The sequence below is a fragment of the Schistocerca gregaria genome, chromosome 6, assembly GCF_023897955.1.
Source record: "Schistocerca gregaria isolate iqSchGreg1 chromosome 6, iqSchGreg1.2, whole genome shotgun sequence".
Classification (NCBI taxonomy): domain Eukaryota; kingdom Metazoa; phylum Arthropoda; class Insecta; order Orthoptera; family Acrididae; genus Schistocerca; species Schistocerca gregaria.
The window spans coordinates 461,488,345-461,516,322 of NC_064925.1; the positions used below are offsets into that span (position 1 = coordinate 461,488,345).

A 27,978-nucleotide genomic window follows, 5' to 3' on the forward strand; every position below is an offset into this window, starting at 1 on the left:
AGCTTTTACAGCGAACTTGTCCTTGCTCTGGTGGCTGATCCACGCTGCCTGCACTGTCCTCCAGCTACTATCGGGGGCATCCTGGGCCTTTGCCTGGGGGGCAGCCTGCTGAGCGTCGTGGAGCTGGCTTACTACACCACCCTCTTCCCGTGGCTGCGTCGCCGCCCAGCGCCGCCAACGTCGCAGAAGCTCCACGGCCGCCATCTGAAGTCGGTGGCTCCGTGCACTTGCCGGGTGCTGCCGCCCGCTTACGGTGCTGCCAATGGACGGCTGCCCTTCTTCTTCTAACACCGCCAAGTGAGGGGATGGTGTCTGGAAACATTCGGATTGCCAAAAACTGATAAAGTTAAACTTGATATTCTTCACACGTATCGAATATAGTAGTAACTTATGTGACTGCTGCTGGGTAATGCTGCCGACAAGCGCCGATGTTTCTAGAGAAGAACACCTCATAATTTTCGAAACATAAATGGAATGAGAAACACTAGACGCTATTCACGATGAAACATGAACTAACGACGGGCGAGCAAAACCTGCCAACTCTGTCCCTCTTTTGTTGGACTATGGAGGTATCAGGATCCCTGGTAGAATTAAGCAGAAATTTCTCAACAGCTTCCGCAATACCACCATCTAAGCAAAGGGAAATGCATGCAAAAAAACTCTGTGTTTCTGTATGCCATTGTATGACTGGTACCTAGGCGAAGTTCTTCCATAGCTTCTCTCAGCTCTTCTGAGCATGGTAGTTAGTTAGTTTCATGTTCCCAGAATCATTTATGCAGTTATTATAAATGGTGTGGAACGAGCCATTTTACATTCTATTACACCTGCATATGTAATTTTTAGCTTGATGTTGACATTTGCAATTTTTTCTAAATTTTCTACTTTTTTATTATATTAAACACAGACGTGAATTAGTCATTTCTGCCCCTCAACTTTTAAACATTACAAAAACAGAAATTCTGCTACAGAACAGAAGGCATAGCCAAGGAGAAACTAATTCACTCTGTTTTTTGATTTAATTTTGCTGTCTGACAGTTTATGTCACTGGGTAAGTGATGAAAAATTTTGGTGGTTGCATTGTGCATCACTTTTTGTGCAAAAGACAACCATCACGCTTAGTAATTAATCTGTTTTCTTCTTCTGGTATTGTAATTATATACATCATCGTTCTTTTTGAACTATAGTGGGTTATTTAGAACATACTTTATGAGAGAATAAATATATGAGAAGCATTAGTCAAATTACCGAACTCCTTAAACAGATCTCTACTACACGATCGAGTGTGAGCACCAAATATTATTCTTACAGAACGTTTTTGAGCAATTAAAGCTTTCTTTCTCAATGATGACTTGCCCCAGAAAATTATTCCATTTGATATCAGCGAACGAAAGTATGAAAATCGTTACAACTTAATGATTTGTCTCATCCCACGAACTGCAATGATTCTAAGTGGAAATGTGGTTGTCTTGGGAGTTCCAAAATGCGCTGTTTCCAGTTTAAATTCTCGTCAGTGTGGACGCCTAAAATTTCTGTAGTCAGCGACCTAGTTATTATTTCCTCAATATGTGTTACACTTGGCAGTACTGTAGTGGCTATAGATGTGCAGAACTGAATATATTGTGTCATTCTGGAAATTGAGAGTGAGTACATTTGCAGAAAACCTCTCTTACAACTTTTAAGAACATTATTTAACATTTCTTCCGTTGCTGTGTGTGTGTTTGGATTTATTATAGCACTAGTGTCACTTTGCAAACCAAAAGAAGTAGTTTCAGTTGTTGTATAATGGACGAGTACACCTAACAATGGGCGTTGTGGAACCCTATATGTGATTTCTCTCTGTTCAGAAATCTCTCCTGCTTGCATTGGTCGAATCATTAAGTGCAAATTTCTGCATGCTTTTGCTTAGATGTGATATCACACTCTGGTTGGCTATACCATCAGTCCGTAAAACCTCACTTTATCCAAGAGAATGTCATGACTGACACAGTCAAATACCTTTGATACGTCACAAAAATACCAACCGGTGCTATTTCTTATTTAATGCTTGTAAAATTTGGTTAGTGAACGTGTAAATAACATTTGCTGTGTAGCAACTCCTCTGGGATACAAACTGTGATTTACTGAGGATATTATTTTTGCTTTGTTGGGATACTATTCTAGAATACATCACCTTCCCAGTTTTTAAAAAAATGATGTTGGCTCCTATCACCTTCCTTATAGAGGGGCTCAACAGTATATTTTTGTCTCTTTGGAAAAGTACCTTAAGTTAGTGATGCATGACATGTTTCAGCAAAGACTGCACTTGTTACATAGTGACAAGCGTGTAGTACTCTGGCAACACCATCACATCCAGATGCTTTTGCTTTATGCACATGTCCTCCCAGTCCTCACGGGCAAACCAAAATCATCTTTTATAGTCTCAAGGACTATAAAAGATGATTTTGGTTTGCCCGGGGACCACTAAATCCCTGTTTCCTCAGAATAGAACGAATCCTGTGGCATATACTACATGGGTAAGGTGAAAACCTCATCATTCTCATCACTCACTTGATTCATGCTTAGTCGATAGCATAGGACTCGACTGATCTGTTTCTCTCCGTATCCATTCTGGCGGGAAGTTAACTTTAAGGTGGACTACCTTAACTGACAAACATTAACGGTCTGAGATCACGTGAGTCCTGTATATCAAGGTATGAAGCACTCCTTTAAGTTGGATGGTGACAATTGATAGAAGATACAATCAGTGTGTTTCGAGAACGAATTTTCGCCCTGTGGCAGAGTATGCACTGATTTGAAACTTCGTGTCTGATTAAACATGTCTGCCGAACATGTACTCGAAACTGGGACCTTTTCCTTTTGCAGGCAAGTGCTCTACCGACTGAGCTATCCAAGAATGAGCGTGCGGGAGTAGCACTCCTGGAAGAAAGGATGTTGAGGAGATACAGCTTTGCAAACCTTAGGAGATTGCGCAAGTTTACTTCCTATAAATGTCGTGCTCTAATGTACCATCATCCTTCCCAGCACGTCGAGGAAGGGAATGCAGCAACCCTTTCCCCTTCCGTAGTGAAGCGAATATCGGGTGGATTGAAATCACATGTTCTAAAAAGATGCGCAAGTTCTCAAATATCGTTGATTAATATTTCTCTATCAGTAACGTCTTATGTTGATCATGTTTGGAGGCACTAGTTGTTTACGATGTGCTTCTATAGGAATCCTACACCCTCTTTTCTATTCCTAAATGCAGTGTTATCTTATCATCTTTTATCACAAATGTCTGGTTCTGCCTGTTAATCTGTGTGACCCTGCTAGAACTCTGTCAGTCTGTCATTATGTATAGCATTGAACTTGCTACTAAAAACAATAAAATTATCACTTTAAACACTTTTTTTTAGAAAAACTGAAGTCTCTTACTAACGTTAACCGCGTCTGAACGTTAATTAGGCTATCATACTACTTCTGGTGATTCAGCTGGCAAACAAACCGAGCGTTGTACCCAGAAACAAAGTACACATTTCACTGTCACCTGTAATTATTATTCTGATAACTAATGTCTCCCACTATAGCGCAGTAACAGCCTTTACCACTGAGCCATGAACCAACACTAACTCGCCACGAGAGTTTTACTCACGACAATCAATAATTCTGATTCCTAATACCAGTCACCATGTCCTGAAAGGTTGAATCTTGAGAGTGGTGTTCTTTCAACGTAGAACAGATAATGAATTTATAATTCAAGAAACATAATTATAGCTTTTTGTACCAGTATGAAAGTTACAACATCTTAAATGATTTCCTTTTTAAACATTACTTTACAAACTTTTCATAAGCCAAATGAAGTTAGTAAATGTCGTTTAACTGGCAATACATTAAGACTTTTAGTGTGTAAATTTAAACAAGTGTAATTTAAGCGAGGATTATAAGAAAGCGACACATCAGAGTTGTGTATCTCCACTTTCTTTCTTTAATAAAACACACGATGATACAATAATTTTGCACACATTACTTTTAAGACACAATCAGAGTAATGGTAGGTACTCGAAATAAAAAGGTAGCACTGGTTATCCTTAACTGTCAATAGAGTGAACCAAAAGCCCTTTTCAATACAATTTATATTAACACAGGTTGTCTCTCCTGTACATGAACAGTGAAATAATTTGTCTGTAGCTTGCCTTGTCAGATGCAGTGATGTTGAGAATGTGGTGCAAAAATGCTTCCGCAAATTCTTCATATCCCTTACTAATTACCTAGACCAGACTCCATAATGATACCTTTTGAGAAACATTCTTGAAATAAGATGAGTCTTGCATCCACGGCGACGATTTGCATGAGACGACTTATTAATGCAGAAGCGCTAATTATCGACCTCTTCCATAAATTGTACGAAGGGTAGCAGAAATATTTAATGTTTTGAAGAAAGTGCTCGCCAATACGTGACTTCATTCCAGTAAAGTTAGCAGGTTTCTGTTTACTATTCAGTTTATCTGCTATATACCTCGTCCCATATAAAAAACGTTCCCGAAACGGAAACAACGAAGCACGCCTGCCAACCCTACATCGGCGCTGTCCATTGGGTCAGCCTACTGCGGACTTTCTCTGACAGAAAAGGCGTTCACTAAATGGAACAACAAGACGAAAGGCTTGATCGTCTTCAGGTGTAATGGCTGTCTCATTGGCAGAATATTACTGTTTTGTAATAATAAAACATAACATCATGAGGAAGGACTCATACTTTACAAATATGACTGTTTTCAATTCTTAAATGTGTAACACTGAAGTCAGAGTGCAGTTACTAAACACAACAATTTTGACAAATTTTTACCACGTCATCTTCATAAAATAATCATTACTCAGTCGTTTCAACTATCGACAACACACTATGAATTAAAAAGTCCCTTACACGTTATCTTTCTGTATATACTGTCTTTTTATTCCTACTTCACGTAGCTTCGTCCATCGAGAATTTAAGTTGCCACTCACATTGTTCTGTCGTTTTTATTCTGCATTGAAAATTATGGTTTGGTCACCTATCAAAATATCGGCGGTTGTCATAGATGCTACCCGGCAGCATTCACGTAAGTTATTTGAAATGGCAGGGTTTGTCGCCTTTTGTGTACGGTACTTACATGATTTGAAAAACAGGATAGGTGGTGCTTTCAGTAATTACCTCAGCGAGGGTCTCTCGTAGTGGAATAATCATCTACTTGGATAAACTTTTAGTAACAAAATCATAAATGACTGTAGTGAGCAGTTTCTCAGCTTAATAAATAGCAAAACGAGGAGTACATGTCAAACACTGTGGGATTCGTCTTCTGTCATGAAAAACGTGTGCCGTGGTCGGCTGCCGCCAGAAACAGATGCATCTCCATGGTTTAAGAATATTGGATCACAACACGAATTATGCACATGTGATTAAATCATAGCACTTTCCTCCTTCCCTGTTGTGCATAGGAATAAAGGAATTTCAAATAACTGAGTTTTGCAATGACGCACGACGACTTGAGTTATGTAGTACTTTTGTGTGCCAGGTACAACACGCAGTTAAAAACTTTCTTTCAGACAATGGTTACTAGAGAATTTCTATTCCAAGATCAGTTATAGTGTTGTCAGACTGACCTTACGTTGATGTTGAGCTTAATCCCTTAACAGGGTTTGATCTGATTGTGTAAAAGCGGTGTAGGTGTTATGATTATGTCTGAAATGCATATTCTTTGACTAGCTTAATTTTACGTATTTCTTTGAATGACCATTTCTGGAGATGTTTGCAGACATTCTTCCTCAACTGCTATTTAAATGCTGATTACCTTGCCAATATGAAATTCAATTATACTATGCTGCAAATAAATCTTTCTCATTTCTATTCGCGTATTTTTCATGTAATTTTTCAGGGGTTCATAAAAGAAATTATTGTTATAGTAATTATTTTCTTAATAATAAATAATTTATCTCGAATTGCCTGGATTTAGATATGTACTACTGTTATGAAACAAATATAGTTAATGCCAAGTAAAAAACTGTTATTAAAATTATTTCGTTTGTAGACCATTAATGACGCACTTTTGTATGAAATGTATGTAGTTAAAAATAAAAGTAAAATTTAGCTGAAAAAGAGGCGTAATTATTATTTTTTATCTGTAGTACTCTGTGCTGCAATAGTGGTATTTATTATCCCACAGACGCTTCACTTTTAGTATAAAAGGTATTTTCAGCAAGTATTATGTTCCAATCAAAATTGCGACGATATTCTTATTAAACGGCTTAAATAATTTTCAGACTATCATTGGAGTATTTAAATCACCTTATGGAGACATAAGAAAGTTTGAAAAACCAAAAGAAGGAACACTTTCGATGGAAAAAACCAGGAAATTATAGTAAGTGAATCCAGACATAACCTTTAGTCTCTCATCACACGAAGATGCCTTTCTCATAAAATGGAGACTGTATCTGCTGGTATAAATACAATTACTGCACCATCAGAAAAGAGTTATATTTTTAAAGTAATCCAGAATATTTATTTGATGTCATCTTTCATGTTTACGTGCATGAAAGGAATTTTTTTACTCGTACTGCTGATCAAAACTGGACGAAGGTCCATTCTAATGAGCAAGGTCTCAACTACAAGGAACTTTGAGCCGCCGGATAGCTGTTATGTTGACATACAGATTCAGTGAACAAGCGACAAACGATGTAACTGCGAATCCTGTACAATTAAAAGACACTGACAATACCTGCAAGATGGAAGAAACATTGCTCGTTAAAAAGGACTACTTTTGTATTAAATGCTTAATTTTATCTTGGTACAAAACTATAGTTATCTACTTAATAGAATAGTAGCTTGATCATCATCTATAATGTTTAGTCTTTAATGTAGACGTAAAGACATCATTTTCGCTCTCCTTTGCATGTTCAGTATGATCTGATATGGATCTGCGTTTGATTCTTAATAATCTACACTCAATTTATAGCTATTGTTTGGAGTGGATAGGAACCATTTCTTGAAGAATAAATGTAGGAAAGGGTAGTGAAGCAGGGCCAAGATACAGCTATCTTGGAATTGGGAGAGAATATTAAATTATCTTTATTCTTTTCAGAATTAAGGTATGTATGAAAAAGAAAGTTGTGGAGCATAAAATTTGTTTCAAAAATAGTGTTGTACTAGAAAAGAGCCGATATACTATGTATACTATGTATACGTGATCACCGTGTTCCATCTTTGAGGTATAATCAAAGTAACATACGAGGTGTGATCAAAAACGAACAGGAATCTTTTGGATTTTCTTAAAGAAGCTTTATTTATTCTTCAACATCAACGTTGTTCCCTTCAAAGGAAGCCCCTCAGATATACGGTAATACTCTTGTGCCAACGCTTTTTCGAATGTTGAAAGCACTTCTGGAACTCGCTTTTCGTTATGGTATTCAGCTCTTTCAGCCATTCTATTTTTATCTCATCAGTGGTGGCAAAATAACGTCCTTGGTTCTCTTCAGCCCCGGGAATATAAAGAAGTAAAGGGTGCCATGAGGGGCGAATACTGTGGCTGAGGCCACATAACGATTTTTTTTTTGCACAAACAATCACTAAAAGTATTGAGGTATGAGACGGAGGATTGTCATGGCGCAGTTTCCACGAGTGGTTTTGCCACACGTTTTCTTAGGAGTGCTTCGCGCAAGCGGTTCATAGCTTCCAGGTAGTATTCCCCACTGACCGTACGATAATACTGTAGGAACTCATGATGCGCTCTCCCATAGTAATCGAAAAAAATACAGCGACAAGAACCTTCACATGTGATGGAACTTGTCGAATTTTTTTCGGTGTTGATTATTCAGGCAGTTTCCATATGGACGATTGGGGATTGGTTTCGATGTCATACCCCTATACCCATGTTTCTTCAACTGTTACAACCTTATTTAGAAGTTTTAGATAGTTGTCGACTTCATTTAGCAATTTCTCGACGATATATACGCGCCGTCGTGTTTGGTCGAAATTCAACAATATCGCTTCTATCCGTTTCATGCCCAAAATGTCCGAAAAAATTCCTTGGCATGAGGCAGAACATATGCCACCGACATCATCAGCTACCTCTCTGATGGTAATTCGGCGGTTTTCCAGAAACATTTTCCTTACTTTTTCCACATTATCGTCTGTAATTGATGTGGTAGAACGTTCAGGGCGGTCGTCGTCTTCAACGTCTTCTCGACCCTCTGTGTAACGTTTATACCACTCGTAAACTCTTGTCTTACTCACAGTAGACTCGCCAAAATCCACAGTCGACATTTAAAATGCAGTGTTGTTCTTCATTTATTTATAAAGCGAAATTTAATGCAAATTCTTTGATCCATCTTTTTCGAAAGTAAAAATTTGCTTAGCAGTCGGACACACGTATAAGTTTTTCACCTGTCAATGGTGAAGGGAATAGCAAAAACAAATGAAAATATACATCTGGGGGAGGTGTACCGACAAGATATTTTTTTTATGGGATGCATACAGCCCTCGAAATCAAAAATTCCCGTTTCTTTTTGTTCACACGTATAGCAGCCGAGCACCTATTCGTATAGGCTACGCGCACAACACATCCGTCAGGCGGGTCCCGGACACTGCAGGGGCCAGCCGTCGGGCGCCAAGCCGAGCTGGGGAAACACCGGCATCCGCTAGGAGGCATCGTATAAGCTGGAAGAGATTGGGATGTACACGGACTAGTTCATTGCGCATAGACAGGTGACTGAAAATAGTACGCGTAGTATTCTGCCGCAAGCAGTCCATTTAAGGCAGCGGGTAGACCGCAGAAAGCACTCTTCGCCAAGAAAGCCGCTCTGCCAGGCGTCGATATTATTTATTATTTATTTATGTATTTATTTTACCTGGCAAGATTAGGGCCTTCAAGCCCTCTCTTACACCTAACCAGGCATACTCAGATTGAACGAGTTACAGTTTCTAAATAACATTAAGGACATTTAACGTATTATGCAGTATTGATGTTAAACAAAAAAAATGAGATTATAACAGTAGTACAATGATAATTATAACAATAAAAATAATTATAACAATCAAGAATAATAATGATAATAATAATAATGATAATAATAATAATAATAATAATAATGATAGTGACTAAGTATATGAAAGTAAACATACTTTTCTTTTGTGAATGTCAGTCCCATTGTTAGTTGGGAATTTTCTCGTTATACTCTTGCAGCTTGTGAGTTATTCTCATCGAGAAGAGACATAAGACGATAGAATGGGGTGAAAGAGATATATAAGAGGTAGATAGGTTAGAGGAACTGCTCTTCTACAAGCAGGGGCTTACTTTGGTGCCTCTAGGAAGACGCGAAGCAATCTACCCCGGCTACGCCACCGAGTCCTGCTACCGGGGCAACCACCATGCTCCAGACCATCACCAGTCCCATTGTGGCCTACGAGGGTGTCTGGATCTGCAAATTATGCTGGTTGTTGACTTTGGTTGCACCGTACTCTAAAACCCCTATTCTGTTGTGGACATTGATTATCAGCGATTAAGGTGTAACTCCATAAAACGTAATTGATATATATGTTTTTTTTTACTGAATTCCGCTGACAACATAATTCAATCTAGTTTAAGTACTTTTAAGAAATGGCATTCGGGCAGTCTAGTTAGTGGTCTTATTAATAATATTCCTTCAAGCTAGAAACTGTGATGAATGCACTAAGATCTGAGTCCAGCAACTGCTGAGAATCGCACCCGAAAATCCTGCTCAACTTTAATAGGACTTTTATGAGATCATTCTCGAAATATGGATGTATATTTTCCCATGAAGGGGCAGGAAATTCGATATCGAAGCTAGAGAACCTTCAGTATTTCTGTATTGGAATATACACTGGAGCCGGCATATCCACACCTACCAATGCTCTCATGGTTGAGGTAGGGGAACCACCACTCAGTATCAGAAGCGAAAAACTTGTGAATGAATTAATTTGGAACGAATCTCTACTATCTAATCAGTGCAATAACAAAATATTGGTCAGATACCGAGAAATTTAACTGTTTCTCTGGTAATAGAAGAAAGCAACTAATTATGAAATCTCTTGAACTCTGGGTCTTGTATGAAAATAAAATACAGAAATATTATGTATTACCAGCATTCGTAGACCATTTTAGCCACCGAGAAGAAAATGTACTAATCGTTGATAAAATCGTACAGTATAAATGTTCTAATTTGGAGATTGAAATGAAAACTTTTTTCCTGTATCCGACGAAGATTTATTCGAACGGATCTAAGACCATCTCCCATTTCATCTTCATCTACATCCTCTTCCATTTCCATAATATTGTTCTGAGCTAGATCGCCCTTGTATAGACCCTCAATATACTCCTTCCACCTTTCTGCTTTCCCTTCTTTGCTTAGAACTGGGTTTCCATCTGAGATCTTGATATTCATACAAGTGGTTCTGTTATATCCAAAGGTCTGTTTAATTTTCCTGTAGGCAGTATCTATCTTACCCCTAGTGAGATAAGCCTCTACATCCTTACATTTGTCCTCTAGCCATCCCTGCTTAGCCATTTTGCACTTCCTGTCGATCTCATTCTAGAGACGTTTGTATTCCTTTTTGCCTGATTCATTTACTGCATTCTTATATTTTCTCCTTTCATCAATTAAATTCAATATTTCTTCTGTTATCCAAGGATATCTAATAGCCTTCGATGTTTTACCTACTTGATCCGCTGCTGCCTTCTCTATTTCATCCCTCAAAGCTACCCTTTCTTCTTCTACTGTATTTATTTCCCCCATTCCTGTCAAATGTTCCCTTATGCTCTCCCTGAAACTCTGTTCAACCTCTGATTTAGTCAGTTTATCCAGGTCCCTTTTCCTTAATTTCCCACCTTTTTGCAGTTTCTTCAGTTTTAATCTAGAGGTCATAACCAATAGATTATGGTCAGAGTCCACATCTGCCCCTGGAAATGTCTTACAATTTAAAACCTGGTTCCTACATTACCATTATATAATGTTTCTGAAACCTGTCAGTATCTCCAGGATTCTTCCATGTATACAACCTTCTTTTACGATTCTTGAACCAAGTATTAGCTATGATTAAGTTATGCTCTGTGCAAAATTCTACCAGACGGCTTTCTCTTTCATTTCTTACCCTCAATCCATAATCACATACTATGTTTCCTTCTCTCCCTTTCCCTAATATGGAATTCCAATCACCCATGACTATTAAACTTTCGTCTCCTTTCGCTACCTGAATAATTTCTTTTATCTCATCATACATTTCATCAATTTCTTCATCACCTGCAGAGGTAGTTGGCATATAAACTTGTACTACTGTAGTAGGCATGGGCTTCGTATCTATCGTGGCCACAATAATGCGTTCACTATGCTGTTTGTAGTAGCTTACCCGCACTCCTATTTTTTTATTCATTATTAAACCTACTCCTGCATAACCCCTATTTGATTTTCATTTATAACCCTGTATTCACCTGACCAAAAGTCATTTTGGGCCTGCCACCGCACTTCACTAATTCCCGCTACATCTAACTTTAACCTATCCATTTCACTTTTTAAATTTTCTAACCTACCTGTCTGATTAAGGGATCTGACATTCCACGCTCCGATCCGTAGAACGCTAGTTTCTTTCTCCTGATAACGACGTCCTCTTGAGTAGTCCCCGCACGGAGATCGGAATGGGGGACAATTTTACCTCCGGAATATTTTACCCAAGAGGACGCCATCATCATTTAAGCACACAGTAAAGCTGCATGCCCTCGGGAAAAATTACGGCTGTAGTTTCCCCTTGCTTTCAGCCGGTCGCAGTACCACAACAGCAAGGCCGTCTTGGTTAATGTTACAAGTCCAGATCAGTCTATCATCCAGACTGTTGCCCCTGCAACTACTGAAAAGGCTGCTGCCCCTCTTCAGGAACCACACGTTTGTCTGGCTTCTCAACAGATACCCCTCCGTTGTGGTTGCACCTGCGGTACAGCAATATGTATCGCTGAGGCACGCAAGCCTTCCCACCAACGGTTCATGAGGGGGGGGGGGGGGGGGGAGGGGGAGGGGGAGGGAGGGGTGTAAGGCGTTAAGACTGTTTAAATGTGTTCCAAAGTTCGGCCGGCTGTGTGGGCGGTTGCTCCATCCTGTTGGAAGTAACTGTTGGTTTTTTCTTCCTCGTTAATGCTGACACAAATGGTTTCAAAATGCGGGAAATGCAACTCGTCGAAGTCAGCGTCTCAAAGAAGATGGGACTAATAACGCGGCGTGCAGACACAAAACCCCAAACTTCTGACCATGCCTTGATGTTTCTTGGAAGTTATGCGGATTCTCCGCTGCCTAAAACCTGTGATCCTGTTAGTTGATATAACCAGTCAGGTGAACAGATCCATATCCAAACGATTCACTGTTATTTCAGTGAACAGTCACTCACAATACTGGAGGTGCTGAGTAGCATCTGCTGGTTTTAATGCATGTACAACAGACAACCGGCAGGGATACATGTTCGGTCCAGGTGCAGTACTCGTCCGATGATCGATGTTATATACCAGTCTCTTGCGACAGGTGTCTCGTTGACTTGGTAGGACTCTGAAGCATTTTATGATGAACTGCAGCCATGTTTTCTGGTGTGCGGGCACACAAAAACAGATCCTGACTGACGACATTTTCGGATTAAGCGTTGCATAGCACACTTGGCTGGCACTTTGACACCATTATACTTCTCAGCAACCAACTGACCACGCCTTTCCACGATTTTGTTGTCACTGACTTTCCATAACGAACCACCGCTGTTCGTGCCCTTTACACTGATCCGTCACAGGCCGCACTACGCTCTGAACCGTTGTGTATCGCTTGGGGGACGTACAAGCGTTTGTCACGGCGTGTGGTTATATGCATACATTTACGTTCAATCTTATCCACTCGTCCGGACCACTTTTATATGCCCCACCATGTACAACCATGCAGAAAATTAACAAGCCGCATATTCTCTACTATCTATTACGCGGAAGCCATCGAAGTTAGAGAACCAGTAAACCACGCCAGACCTTGCAGACGAAGCAGAATGGTGATATTAACAGGTTCTCTAAGTGTACTAATAAGCGTCAAGAAACCAAAATGCAACAAAAGTATGTCACCTGTAATTATAGACATTATTAACGAAGTCGTTACAAATAAAGAAGCAGGAACGGTAACAAATTTCGTGTGGGTTCCAGGACGCAGTAGCATCTTTCATAATGAGGTAGTAGACAGCTTAGGGAAACTAGCAATGAAGTTAGGTGGAATCCTAAATGAGAAACATCCTTATCAAGAAATGTTACGCTTGATCAAGGACAAAGCCAGAAACGCCTGGCAGACGCAATGGGATTCTACCAATGTAGCAAAAGGAGTAGAATATGGCCAGCTGCAGCCTGAAATAGTATTAGCCCCTTTGTCTACTGGTTCGAATAGGAGCAGACGATCCATAACGATTACACGCATGCGTTTAAATCACCAACCCACCTGTTTCGAATGGGACTGAAGGAATCTTATGTGATTTATACAAAGAAGAAGGAGACATGAACCATCTACTCTCCTCGTGACCACATGCAATAAACAACAAAAAGCCTTTATCAGTGCATTGGGTTAACTCAAAGATTCCACTTTCAACGTGAGCTGCAGTGTTGTTGTCAATCCAAAAGCTTTAAATGTGTTGTTCAATATATGTAACCTAACTATCTAGACGCACTGTATACATGATGTGTGAAATTTCGTGTGTTACGTTTTCTTTTTTTGTTATTGTGGTATAATCACTTTATGAGCAGTTTATAGTGGTAACAAGTACCAACATTCATTCATATCCTAAATATTTGTGTAAATATCTATTCACGAAGTGAATTGTAGAATAACCATAAAGAAAGCTACTTTGTAAATGTGATGGACGGCTGTATGGCGATGGCCACATTGTAGTAATAAAAACAAAGAAAAAAGTCCGTCCTCATACGACTGGGAAAATAATCAAGTATTTTCAAAACCTTGGTTCTGAAGCCTAGTGCACCTATCGTACTGCTGTGACCTAATTCCAAGAGAGTTTTGCCTATTTATTCTGGTGGAAGTACCCCTAGGAGAGTCCAAGTTTTCTCCGGAAGACGGGGTTGTGGAGGCGGTGCAAGACTGGGTGTGCACGATGCAGCAGAGCGTGTTCGAGGGCGATATTAACGAGTTTTTCATGTGATGGACCAAGTGCTTAGAGGATGAGGGAGCTTATGTACAGATATGATGTTATATGCAATGCCTTTTTCCTGATAAGATGTTTCATTTTTTTAAAAAATTCTGTGATTTTTGAGTTCAATAGAAGCAAATGTCTACATTCATTTCGCCATCGATGTGTTTTACAATGTGAATGGCAATATAAGGCCCCTTCTTTTGTAGGAAGAGAAGACAGAACACAGTCTTCTTTGTGAAAAACTAGGTGCTTCATTTACCTGGGGCCATATTAATGACCATAATGAGTGTACTGTAGACTAGCATAATGGAACCCATTCCCGTTCTGTCATACAAGTGAGGCAACATTCAGTGGAACTTTCTCTAATCGATTGGACTGCTCCATACACTATCATTATTTATGGAACATTCTGTCGGCATTCGGAAGTGCATAGACATGTTAAAAACCGACATGAGATACACATGTATCTGTATATGTTCCAAACTACAACGTTGGACAAAAACAAAAGTGTCCCGGAGAACAGGGATCCACGGTACTAAGAAACACAGCAGAGGAAAGGAAATACATTACTAACCTGATTATAGCAGATGTTCAACGTGACCACCATTCGTTTCTTGACACTTTAGGGCCCTGATCAGCAAATTGCTGAAGGCGGATTGAAGCTGGACTGCTGGAATTGCTGCAGTCTTATCCGTAATATTCTACCACAGTTAATCAAGATTATGGGGGCTATTGCGATACACCTTAGACTTTGGGCCTCCCACACAAAGTAACCGCACGCTCTGCTAACAACTCTGCCAGGCGTGAATATTAAATACTGTAATGCTCGACCGGCTGTAAGGCAGTTGCTCCATCATGTTGGAAATAGCTGTAGGTCTTTTTCTCCTACGCTAATGCTACCACAACTTCATATCCAATCGTGTCCATTCTTCTGCGCCACTTTTATTTGTCCCACCCTGTATTTCTTTTATAATACGTTGTGATCCCACTTTCGGCTTTCTAGGCCATCCTCAGGCAAGAGAAGACTGAACAGACAGACCCCACAACATTAGACAGAACTTGTATCTGCACAAAGGTTGTTATTGCCAAATATACGTAACCATTTTACGACTGCATACAAGAAAAACACTAATACACTACTGGTCACTAAAATTGCTACACCAAGAAGAAATGCAGTTGATAAACGGGTATTCATTGGACAAATATGTTATACTAGAACTGACATGTGATTACATTTTCACGCAGTTTGGGTGCGTAGATCCTCAGAAATCAGTACCCAGAACAACCACCTCTGGCCTCAATAACGGCCTTGATGCGCCTGGGCATTGAGTCAAACAGAGCTTGGATGGCGTGTACAGGTGCAGCTGGCCATGCAACTTCAACACGATACCACAGTTCATCAAGAGTAGTGACTGGCATATTGTGACTAGCCAGTTGTTCGGCCACCATTGACCAGACGTTTTCAGTTGGTGAGAGATCTGAAAAATGTGTTGGCCAGGGCAGCATTAGAACATTTTCTATATCCAGAAAGGCCCGTACAGGACCTGCAACATGTGGTCGTGCATTATCCTGCTGAAATGTTGGGTTTCGCAGAGATCGAATGAAGGGTAGAGCCACGGGTCGTAACGAATCTGAAATGTAACGTCCACTGTTCAAAGTGCCATCAATGGGAACAAGAGGTGACCGAGACGTGTAACCAATGGCACCCCATACAATCATGCCGGATAATACGCCACTATGGCGATGACGAATACACGCTTCCAATGTGCGTTCACCGCGATGTCGCTAAACACGGATGCGACCATCATGATGCTGTAAACAAAACCTGGACTGATCAGAAAAAATTACGTTTTGCCATTCGTGCACGCGGGTTCGTCGTTGAGTACACCATCGCAGGCGCTCCTGTCTGTGATGCAGCGTCAAGGTTAACCGCAGCCATGGTCTCCGAGGTGATAGTCCATGATGCTGCAAAAGTCGTCGAACTGTTCGTGCAGATGGTTGTTGTAATGCAAACGTCCCCATCTGTTGACTCAGTGATCGAGACGTGGTTGTACGATCCGTTAGAGTCATGCGGATAAGATGCCTGTCATCTCGACTGCTAGTGATACGAGGCCGTTGGGATCCAGCACGGAGTTCCGTATTACCCTCCTGAACCCACCGATTCCATATTCTGCTAACAGTCATTGGATCTCGACCAACGCGAGCAACAATGTCGCGATACGATAAACCGCAACAGCGATAGGCTGCAATCCGATCTTTATCAAAGTCGGAAACGTGATGGTACGCATTTCTCCTCCTTACACGAGGCATCACAACGACGTTTCACCAGGCAACGCCGTTCAACTGCTGTTTGTTATGAGAAATCGGTTGGAAACTTTCCTCATGTCAGCACGTTGTAGGTGTCGCCACCGGTGCCAACCTTGTGTGAATGCTCTGAAAAGCTAATCATTTGCATATCACAGCATCTTCTTCCTGTCCATTAAATTTCGCGTCTTCAGCACGTGGTGTAGCAATTTTAATGGCCAGTAGTGTACAAGAAAAGACAAGAAATTAAATTTTTTAAACGTTCAGTGCCTCAAAAGATGCTTATTGTTTCTTCACTAACAAGAACGTTTAAGTATAATGCTTAACATACTGCACCTTCCCCTGGGTGCCAAGTTCACTGCACTCTCAGAAATTGTAACTGCAATGCGCACTAGCTTACATCATAAAGAAAGTGCGCAACGACAGTCTAACTACTGCACTTTAGATCAACCGATCAGGTACTGAACTTTTCTAAATGCTTCCTAGTATTTTTCTGTTATATGGTGCATGAGATTAGTGATCACAGGATGGAGGAGAGCAAGCTGATATGGACATTGGGGAAACGTTTATCGGACTAAATTGATAAAGGACCTTTATTCACAAAGTGAAGAGTACTCCAGAACGTCGTTAAACATGTGACGCGTATAAAATCTTACGCTATGGTCCCATAAGTGAAGACTCTCTTCACAGTCATTATTCAGTGGCGATAGGTCTGTGTGAGGGACGCAACGTGGACGCACGTATGCTCACACGCAAAGACTGAAACATTCACAGAATAGTCGACGACAAAGGTCACCAATTTCCAGCAGACGTTGTGTCGACAAAACTGGCTTGTTCCTCGCAGCGAAAAGAGATACGAAACTCAGTTAAAAATACGACGCCGGATGTGAATCGCGACCGAGTAAGGCGCGAGTACTGTCCCGTCTGAATTTAATTAAATGAGAGCAAAATTATAACTCAAGAGAACCCCACAAGGCTTCTATCAAATTATTTTGTAGTTACAGAAAATTCCTTACTTGAAAAATTTGAGCTAACTCCCATCCAAAATCGCCGTCTAAATGTGCGTAGGAGCGGCGCATCAGACCGTAGACGAGCTCAGAGAGTCTTCTACAGATCGACTCTACTGTGTCTGACTAATTACAGGGCAAAATCCTACCTGCCTCAACTCTGTGCATATATACCGAGAGAACTAGGAGGGGGCCAACTGACCAATCAACAAGACGAATTTTTCAGTGTTGCCACTTGCCTCTCCCATTCAGAAGACACGAGAGATGACGCCTGTTTATTCGTCCTCAGAATTTTCGATTGGCTCAAGGTCTAAAATTTGAACAAATGCATCGCGCATGCGTGTGTCTGAAAGAGCCAGTTGCGAGGATGCCCGTCAGGAAAGCTCACACAGACAACGCTACAAAGCTCCGCTCGAGGGACGCATCAAGCCAGCTTTAAAATTTGAAACCTTCTGCCGTTTCAGGTCTCTGAAGCCAGAAAGCCCTCCAGAATCCTACAAGATGGATGCATTTGCTATTATACCCACTGAAGCGGCACCACAGTTTAAGATAGGGAAGCTAGATTTGGTGCAACATTTCGGAGCGCACAAGTTACAGCCAGGTGCGGGCCGGATTGCAGTAAGTTACGCTGACCAGCGGTTGCGAAGTGGAATGGAGGCCACAGGGCCCATCGAACCGCTGAAAAGCGTAAATGCAGCGGTTCGCATGTCGCAAGCTATAGGCAGAAGGGGCCCACTGGCGCAACCGGGGTGGGGGGGATACGTGACTCGGGGCGATGCGTTAGCGAAACAGAGACGCACAGCCGAGGTGCTGTTTTCTAACGAGATTCATTCAAGTGTGGCAGATCTCCTGGACGGCGGCGCGTGTCACACTGCTGGGCTACACGCAGCAACAAATGGGGCGAGAGCGTCCCAGTCCACAGCGGGTCTTTGGTTCGACCCTCTGAGGCCGGCGCGGGGTCCGCAACCAGCCAGGGCGGGCCACTCTTCGGATCGCTACCGCGGGCAGTCGTCTCGTCTCCCGATACACGCCGGAGACTTACAAGGCGAGGGCCGCAGATTCGGACGCCAGAACGGGGGCGGTTGTTGCCGGCGCGTTCCCAGCTACGCCAGCTGAGGAAGAAGCAGCAGCGTGGGTGGGCTACGGCTCCCCTTGGAGCAGCGCGGAGTCAGCAAGGACGGTGGACGCTGAGTCGGCTGCTGGCGCAGCCATCCTGACATAATTGGAACTCTACAGCTGGCGAACAAGGCCGGCACGACACAGCACTGCGTTGTACAGGTCGCTGGGACAGTGGCCTCAGCAATGTGGGGCCTGTGACGTGGACCGAAGTGAACGATGCTCTGTAGTGGAAACGAATGAATCATTTGAAAAGCTCGGCCGAGTTTTAATACGGCACCTCCTGGCACCCATCCACTACACCTCATTCAATCAAGCCAGTAATCGGCCATACTTGGAATAAGTGGCTGCAGGTACGCGATATGCTGAAAGGTGGGTTGAATGATGCCTTAGAATATCTCTGTAGAATATTCCTTGCTTTGTACCTGCATAAAACTAATGCACTGCAATTTGCATTATTTCTTATATGTATTCGTGCAATGGTCACATACTGTTGGCAATAACAATCTTTGTGCGGCTAGAACCTCGCTCTCCCATTGTTGTGTGGTCTGTCGGTTTGATGGCCTAGAAAGCCAAAAGCTGGTTCACTACGAGTTACAAAATAATTATTATGGAACATTAATACCTTGTATTTCAGTTTTGAACTATCAGTATTATTACATCTCCACACTCAACACATTAGATTTTTGTTTACGGGTCCCGATGAAGACGAATGTTTACACTGCAAGAGAGCATCGAGAGATGAACTTTATCTCACATCATGAAAACTGCTCCCATCACACACAAACGCTGAAAGACACAAAGGCAAGGAATGCAATATGATCTCCTGAGAGCTGCACATTGCGCCAAAGCTGGTGAACTTGATGACTTTCTCTGTAAGCTCCTGAAAATCAATTTTGAGTCGTTGTAATTATATTGTGGGCTACCAGAAATGTACCGTGAACTGTACAACAGGTACTGTGAACTGTTGAAAATGTATTATGAGCTGAAATAAAACTGAAACATGAAAATAAATAATAACTGACCACAAAAATATGTAACAAATTATTTAATCTCATAATGATGACACAGGTACCTGACAGCACATATTTCGGAACCTTTCGAAATCGAGAATTTGTCTACAAGACTTTTCCTGTTTCACACGATTATACTATCACTTTCTTGAATGCTACCCCTTGCTACTAGGACATCCTTCATATGCTATCTTATTGGCCGCATGCATGATGATGTCACATGTACACCTCCCAGAAATTTTGATAACCTTTCTGTACGTCCCAGGATGCCATACTGAGGGCGGAGCTGTAATAATATTATTCTGCTTGATCAATGTAAATCATACAGTAGTGGAATGTCTTGTAACATGCCGTCACGAAGCCGCACTAAATTTTTAGCCTATGGTCTCTCTATATAGCAATTAATTATTATTGGTTTTTCCATCTTAAGCTTACTGCAGTTAAAGATTATTTTTCGACAGAGACTGTTCTTTTTGGTCATTCTGGAATCACGGGTGTCTATATTTTGGTGTTCATGGATTAAAACAGTATTTCCTTACAAAGTTGTAAAAATTACCCCCCCCCCCCCCGTGTTCTTGTTTACATATTCAGCAAACTGTTGCTTTTCCCTTCGTTGTTTTAGATCGAAAAAAGTTTGGTTGAGCATCCATTTTTGACAATTTTTCGCCTTTTTTAAAATACATTTTTACTTACACTTCATTGATGTTATTTCCACTTCACTTAGCTTCTGTGAACATTAACGAGAGATCAGTACTGTAGTTACACGTGATCTATACTCAGCACATTGTTTATGGTTATTCACTTCTTCTCAGTGTTGGTTGTGTGTTACCAACTTGTCCGATTTATTCTTTTTGTTCGTAGTCGTGTGTGTGTATGACGAAGAGTGATTATAAGAAAAGCAACAGAGAGGTGATGGGTAGTGGTGAATGAAGTTTCAGCAGTTTTAGGTGGGGTGAGGAGGATATCTAGTAAGTGGTTGATATATATGTAGAAGTGTAGTCATAAGTCTATATTTTGTATTATAGTAAGTGCTGTATTAATTTAAAAAGTGTGTGGTTTGCCAGGCAGGCCTCATGATTTAAGAATTTCTCCCTCTCTGTTACACTTTTGTGAATGTGGTACTTCACTTGTAGGGTGAGAAGGTGTGTTATGTTGTTTATCCTTATAATTGCCAAGTCTGTGTCTCTGGTGGTTATTATACGTTGGAGCTGGTACAAAAACATATAAATAATAATTGCTTCCATTGTCAATTATTGGTGAACTAAATTGTAGTGGGTGAGTAATACAAACATAACTGTGATCTGAGAACTTTATTGCCGGAATAGCATGTTTGTACTGGCTTTGCATGCAACGGGGGATGTGCAATGTTTGGCGCACATATCAAGAAGGAGTCGCTTCCTCCTTTTTCTTGAAGTTCCAAGGCTGTGTCTCAGCAGAGCCAAAGAAGATAAACACGAGACCGCTGACGAGATATAGTCCAGACCCGATGAAGAAGATGATTCGCCACTGCTCTAAGGTATTCTGCAACAAAACAATACATAAATATGGTTACATCAAGTACAGAGTGTTACATGATCAGTTTTTCTACTTGTTATGAAGAATTTTGTACAAAAAGTGGGATGCTGTTTGACGTGTTCGCTGTGCTGTTGCCCCAGATCTGTTGAATGTTCTGACCGAGTCGTTTGTAACGAAGAACGACGACTACCCAGTCACAATTTTACACCTCCACTTATAGACTGTAAGCCATCTTAAGATGTGTGACGGAAGGTACTAACAGTACTACCATCCTTTTCCCTCTTTCCAGTGCCGTACATGGATAATGCGTGGGAAGCGTGAGTGACGGTAGACCCCCATACGAACTATGATTTATCTGATTTTCTCATCGTGAACATTTTGCGAGACGTGTGTGGGAGGAACTAATATGTTCTCCAACGCTTCACGACACGTACGTACGCTCTATGTACACTGCCCGACAAAAAAACGTGAAGCCCCTAGAAGACACGGTCGAATGGCAATGTAACTTTGTACACGCACACATCATCGGCGGGGAAGTAAATGATCAGACTTCCCGTTTTGTAGGGAATATAAGGGCGTAAACAGCAACAGATGTTGAGCGATCACTAAGAAGGACGCGCAGATGCGACGTAGTGTGAGACAGCGATATCAGCACCTGGCAGAGCTTGAAAGGGGCCTCTCTGCGTGTCTCCATCTGGCCAGCTGGTTGAATCTTGGTACATCCAGATTTTTGTGGGACATTCGCATGAGACAGTGTCCCAACGTTGGACTGCATAGGAACGTGATGGAAGTTATACTCATCGTGAAGGTCCCACTCGACCACGTCTGACTGCCAAAAGGGCGGAAAGCCGTACTGTGCACCGAGCACATCTTAACCTCTTAAGATTTGAGCCTGCCATCCGAGACCATGTAATGGACTCAGTGTAATGTTCTGTGTCTTGCCGCATCGTTGTTTGCAGACTAGAGGCAGTCGCACTAGGCAACTGCCGTCCCACGTGTGGTCTGCTGTTAACACCACCAGACAAACACCTGCAGTAGGATTGATGCCGTGACTGTGAAGCAAGGAGTGCTGATGAATGGCGTCGCACTGTGTTCAGCGATGAATCACAGTTCTGCACTATCCCTGGGAGACCAATGTCTGCGAGTATGGCGCCGAACTAGGGAGAAGTCCTATGTTTCCTATGTTTTGGAGGCATCTAGGTGTGGTGAGCCATCAGGTATGACTTCAGGTCAGGGATGGTAGGGATTGAGGGAATTCTGAAGGAACAAAGGTACCTCACGGACATTCCGCGTCCTCATGTGTGACCTCTCAGTCGACAGTAGCCTGGCACCGTTTTTCAACAGAACGATTCTCGTATACACATGGCACGTGTCTGTAACTGTCTGCGTGTTGTTGAGACAGTGCAGTGATCCGCATGGTATCCACATCCGTCCCTAATAGAACACATGTGGGACCTTGCTCGGACGTTAACTACATCCCACATCGAGAATCCAGGACATCAAGGTCCAGTTACAACAGTGGTGTACAGTTAGCCTCTGGAGAGGATAGAAATGCTTTATGACACCCATCCCAGGCAGCCGAGTCTGCGCCAAGCAGGGTAGCCGCAAGGTCTAGGGCGCCTTGCCACCTTGACGCGGTCCGCTCGGCTCCCCCCGTCGGGAGTTCGAGTCCTCCCTCGGGCATGGGTGTGTGTCTTGTCCTTAGCGTAAGTTAGCTTAGATTAATTATTGTGTAAGCCTAGGGACCGATGACCTCAGCAGTTTGGTCCCATAGGAACTTAACACAAATTTCCAAATTTTTTTTCGAGTCTGTGCATACATCCAGGCCAGAGAGGTTGCAACGCCATACTAATTAAGTAGGCTCGTACAGCCAAGTGCTTCGTAAATTTACTCGATTTTGTAATCACATATCATATCAACATGTGAGGATCCGTTTATAACTGCTGCAATACCACTGAAAATGTCTGTTCGTGAATTACAGATGTGGCCAAAGTAAGTGACTTTAAATCTTTATGAAGTTAGTTCTCATTTCTGATGCTGATTCTATGAATCGAGCTGTTGGTCTGAAAACGAAGTGTTTGGATTATGGCAATTAAGGAATGGCTATACTGAGCAGCAGTGGTTACTATTGCGAATTCCATGAACAGGTCTCTGCAGGTCGTTCTGGGTACACTGCACAAATAACTTGCATTGACTGTTCAATGAATGAAGCAAACGGCTGAGAGTACATCTCGCACGTTCCTCGTGAGAGCTGTAGTGATGATTCCCTGAACAAGGCTCATGTACTATTGTGCAGGTGCGTTTGTTTGTGAGAATGTGGGTAATAATGCCGAAAGCAGCCGTCAGGTGGACTTTTAATTCTTTATTTATACTTACACCTCCTTCTAAGATGTACCCGACGACGGCCGGGAAGATGAAACCAGTGCAGGTGCCGATTGCGTTCATTATACCATACAGAGATCCTGGAAGAAAAAAAATGCAAGACACTTTTAAGTTTCAGAGCACTGCGCTCAGAGTGAAATAAAATGGCAACAAATTACAAGAAAAATCCTTGGTTACATCACAGTATCTCGTAGAATATCTTAGACTTCTGAATTAGTAAAACAATACGGAAAATAGTTAGTAAAAAAAATCTCAGGGTGAAATCAGTTTTCCGGGAAAATAGTTAGTGAGCGAAACGCTCTTTATTTTTCATAGAAGCCATGGAGCTGAATGGTTCAAATTCAGTTAGAGCTCTATTGGCTTGACTCCTCCTCATAGAAACTTTTGTTCCATATAAATAAAAAAAATTAATCTTTAATTTAGGTATACTTAAATACTCTTGAGTCACGACTAGGACTCCTACAAAATGCGCACATTTTGGAAGAACAAATGTAAATTGACTGGAGAAACTACAGGAGTAGCTCCGTTCAAAAAGTGCTCACTAGTCGCTTGTGAGAGCTGTAGGAAGTGTAGTACAGACAGTGTGTGTGTGTGTGTGTGTGTGTGTGTGTGTGTGTGTGTGTGTGTGTGTGTGTCAGTAGGATGTATGCACGCGGTAAGTTGGTTGATGTGGAGATGTGCCAAAATGGCAGAAAGGAGCTGTCGTGTTCTGATGTGCCGGTGACGACACCGTAAATGAAATTGCTCCATTTGGCTGTGTACCAATGCGAACTGTCTGCAACGACAAGTGTAAGAACAGTCCCAACCGACAGGGACTGCAGACAGGTGTCAACCATTGTCAATGGTAATCGGTTCCAAAACTGATAATAATTTCCACTGTCTCTGTATGCGGGTTCCTCTCAGTTTCCGACCGAACACTGCAACAGCAACTGCATGCCACAGACATCTGGGATCAGGTTGCTCGTGAAAGGTCGGCTGGTCACATGAGCACATGGAGCTGCATGTCCTCAGTGGGCCAAACAATGCAGTGGGCAGTGGATGACTCGAGGCGTGCAGTGTGGCTCAGCGAGTCGCCATTTTGTTTCGTTTCAGATGAAGCGAGCCGTAGAGTGTACCAGCTTATAATCATTAAAATGCCTTTGTTTTAATGATGTCCATCCCAAATCCAGTATCATTTCAGTGACACTCTCTCTCCTATTTCGCGACTTTACAAAACGTGCTGTCCTTCTTTGAACTTTCTCGATGTACTCCGTCAATCCTATCTGATTAGGATCCCACACAGCGCAGCGGTATTCTAAAATAGGACAGACAAACGTAGTGTAGGCAGCCTCCTTAGTAGACCTGTTACTCGTACATTTTGTAAGCGTCCTGCCAATAAAACGCAGTCTTTGGTTAGCCTTCCCCACAATATTTTCTGTGTGTTCCTTCCAGTTTAAGTTGTTCGTAATTGTAATTCTTAGGTATTTAGTTGAATTTACAATCTTTAGATTTGACTGATTTATCGTGTAACCGAAGTTTAATGGGCTCCTTTTACCACTCATGTGTATGACTTTACACTTTTCGTTATTTAAGGACAATTGCCAATTTTCGTACCAAACAGATATCTTTTATAAATCGTTTTGCAACATTGTTAACAAGAAATGATAGTAAGGAATATGTATATTGAGAGGCTAGTGCCAAAGTACCCACACTAGTGAACAGGGGTAGACAAGAGGTTCGTGAACTCACACCGCTTATTTTCCAAACCACCCGTTTCTGAGCCAAAAATATCCTCTTAGAATGGGAAGAGTTACCCCAAAATATAATACCATACGACGTAAGCGAATGAAAATAAACAATGTAGACTAATTTTCGGGTCGAACGATTATTCACTTCACATACCGTTCGAATAGAAAAAATGGCAGCATTAAGTCTTTTCCTCAACGCGGTCTTTCCGTGACAGTTTACTATCTATCTGAACACCTAGAAATTTGAACTGTTCAGTTTCACTAATCGCAGGCATTCTCAACACTGAATAATGACCTTCTGCTGTCTGCTGCTAAAGTAAAAGGTGAACCAATAGTAAACTACTCCCCATATTCAGTAATGGTCCAGCTTCTGGGGCAATATTTTGTGATCAATACAATTAAACGCCTTAGTTAAATCAAAAATATGCCTAGCGTTCGAAGCCTTTCGTTTAACCTGTCCAGTACCACACAGAGAAAAGAGAAATAGCATTTTCAATTGTTGAACGACTTCTAAAGCCGAACTATACGTTAGGTAGCAAATCGTATGATATAAAACCATCAATTATCCTTACACACACACAGCCTTTTCAGTAACATAAGCAAACACTGATGACATAGAAATACACTCCTGGAAATTGAAATAAGAACACCGTGAATTCATTGTCCCAGGAAGGGGAAACTTTATTGACACATTCCTGGGGTCAGATACATCACATGATCACACTGACAGAACCACAGGCACATAGACACAGGCAACAGAGCATACACAATGTCGGCACTAGTACAGTGTATATCCACCTTTCGCAGCAATGCAGGCTGCTATTCTCCCATGGAGACGATCGTAGAGATGCTGGATGTAGACCTGTGGAACGGCTTGCCATGCCATTTCCACCTGGCGCCTCAGTTGGACCAGCATTCGTGCTGGACGTGAAGACCGCGTGAGACGACGCTTCATCCAGTCACAAACATGCACAATGGAGGACAGATCCGGTGATCTTGCTGGCCTGGGTAGTTGACTTACACCTTCTAGAGCACGTTGGGTGGCACGGGATACATGCGGACGTGCATTGTCCTGTTGGAACAGCAAGTTCCCTTGCCGGTCTAGGAATGGTAGAACGATGGGTTCGATGACAGTTTGGATGTACCGTGCACTATTCAGTGTCCCCTCGACGATCACCAGAGGTGTACGGCCAGTGTAGGAGATCGCTCCCCACACCATGATGCCGGGTGTTGGCCCCGTGTGCCTCGGTCGTATGCAGTCCTGATTGTGGCGCTCACCTGCACGTCGCCAAACACGCATACGACCATCATTGGCACCAAGGCAGAAGCGACTCTCACCGCTGAAGACGACACGTCTCCATTCGTCCCTCCATTCACGCCTGTCGCGACACCACTGGAGGCGGGCTGTACGATGTTGGGGCGTGATCGGAAGACGGCCTAACGGTGTGCGGGACCGTAGCCCAGCTTCATGGAGACGGTTGCGAATGGTCCTCGCCGATACCCCAGGAGCAACAGTGTCCCTAATTTGCTGGGAAGTGGCGGTGCGGTCCCCTACGGCACTGCGTAGAATCCTACGGTCTTGGCGTGCATCCGTGCGTCGCTACGGTCCGGTCCCAGGTCGACGGGCACGTGCACCTTCCGCCGACCACTGGCGACAACATCGATGTACTGTGGAGACCTCACGCCCCACGTGTTGGGCAATTCGGCGGTACGTCCACCCGGCCTCCCGCACGCCCACTATACGCCCTCGCTTAAAGTCCGTCAACTGCACATACGGTTCACGTCCACGCTGTCGCGGCATGCTACCAGTGTTATAGACTGCGATGGAGCTCCGTATGCCACGGCAAACTGGCTGACACTGACGGCGGCGGTGCAGAAATGCTGCGCAGCTAGCGCCATTCGACGGCCAACAGCGCGGTTCCTGGTGTGTCCGCTGTGCCATGCGTGTGATCATTGCTTGTACAGCCCTCTCGCAGTGTCCGGAGCAAGTATCGTGGGTCTGACACACCGGTGTCAATGTGTTCTTTTTTCCATTTCCAGGAGTGTAGGTCTAAAATTATCCACATTATCCCTTTTCAGACAACAATCTCAGAAAGGTATTTGCCAAGAAAGTTATATGATTCCCTGTTGAAACTAAATTTTTATTTAATTCACCAGTAATGCTCAGAAAATAATTGTTAAATACTGTACGTGTATCTGATTTATCAGTAACAGAAATATTTTTACTACGAACTGACTTTATATCAACGACCTTGTTCTGCTGACCAGAAACTTCCTTCACAACTGACCATATGGTTTTAATTTTATCCTGTGACTTAGCTGTTCTATTTGCATACCACATAATCTTTGCCTTCCTAATAACACTTTTAAGCACCTTACAATCTGTTTTTAATGGCCTACTGTAGCTTGATTGTGACTACATCTAACGTTTTGATATAATTCCCGCCTTTTTCTTCTTGATATCCTTTTTCCACTAGTCAGCCACCCGGACTGCCTATTACTGCTAGTACCCCGTTTAGAACGTTCTAATGGAAAGCAGCTCTCAAAAAAATGGCTCTGAGCACTATGGGACTTAACATCTATGGTCATCAGTCCCCTAGAACTTAGAACTACTTAAGCCTAACTAACCTAAGGACACCAAATAACACCCAGTCATCACGAGAACTCTCAAAGAGCGTGAGAAATGTGTTGAGGAAAGCATTATATTTATCATCTGTGTTATTAGCACTATAAACATCCTGCCACTCTTG

The 27,978-nt window shown here is 42.3% G+C and overlaps 2 protein-coding genes across 2 annotated transcripts in view; one reads left to right on the forward strand and one right to left on the reverse strand.

Annotated features, from left to right (window-relative positions):
- LOC126278913 (pickpocket protein 28-like) overlaps positions 1–288 on the forward strand; it is a 95,321-nt gene extending 95,033 nt beyond the window's left edge. The window contains exon 11 of the mRNA XM_049979187.1: positions 65–288. Within this exon, the coding sequence (XP_049835144.1) occupies positions 65–288 (224 nt within the window). The remainder of the gene's footprint in view (positions 1–64) is intronic.
- Positions 289–20,899: 20,611 nt separating this feature from the next.
- Positions 20,900–27,978, reverse strand: part of LOC126278466 (sialin-like) — a 135,783-nt gene continuing 128,704 nt past the window's right edge. The window contains exons 10-11 of the mRNA XM_049978609.1: positions 23,496–23,581; positions 20,900–21,125 (exon numbers count right to left, since the gene is read on the reverse strand). Coding sequence (XP_049834566.1) covers positions 20,985–21,125; positions 23,496–23,581 — 227 coding nt within the window. The 3' untranslated portion in view covers positions 20,900–20,984. The remainder of the gene's footprint in view (positions 21,126–23,495; positions 23,582–27,978) is intronic.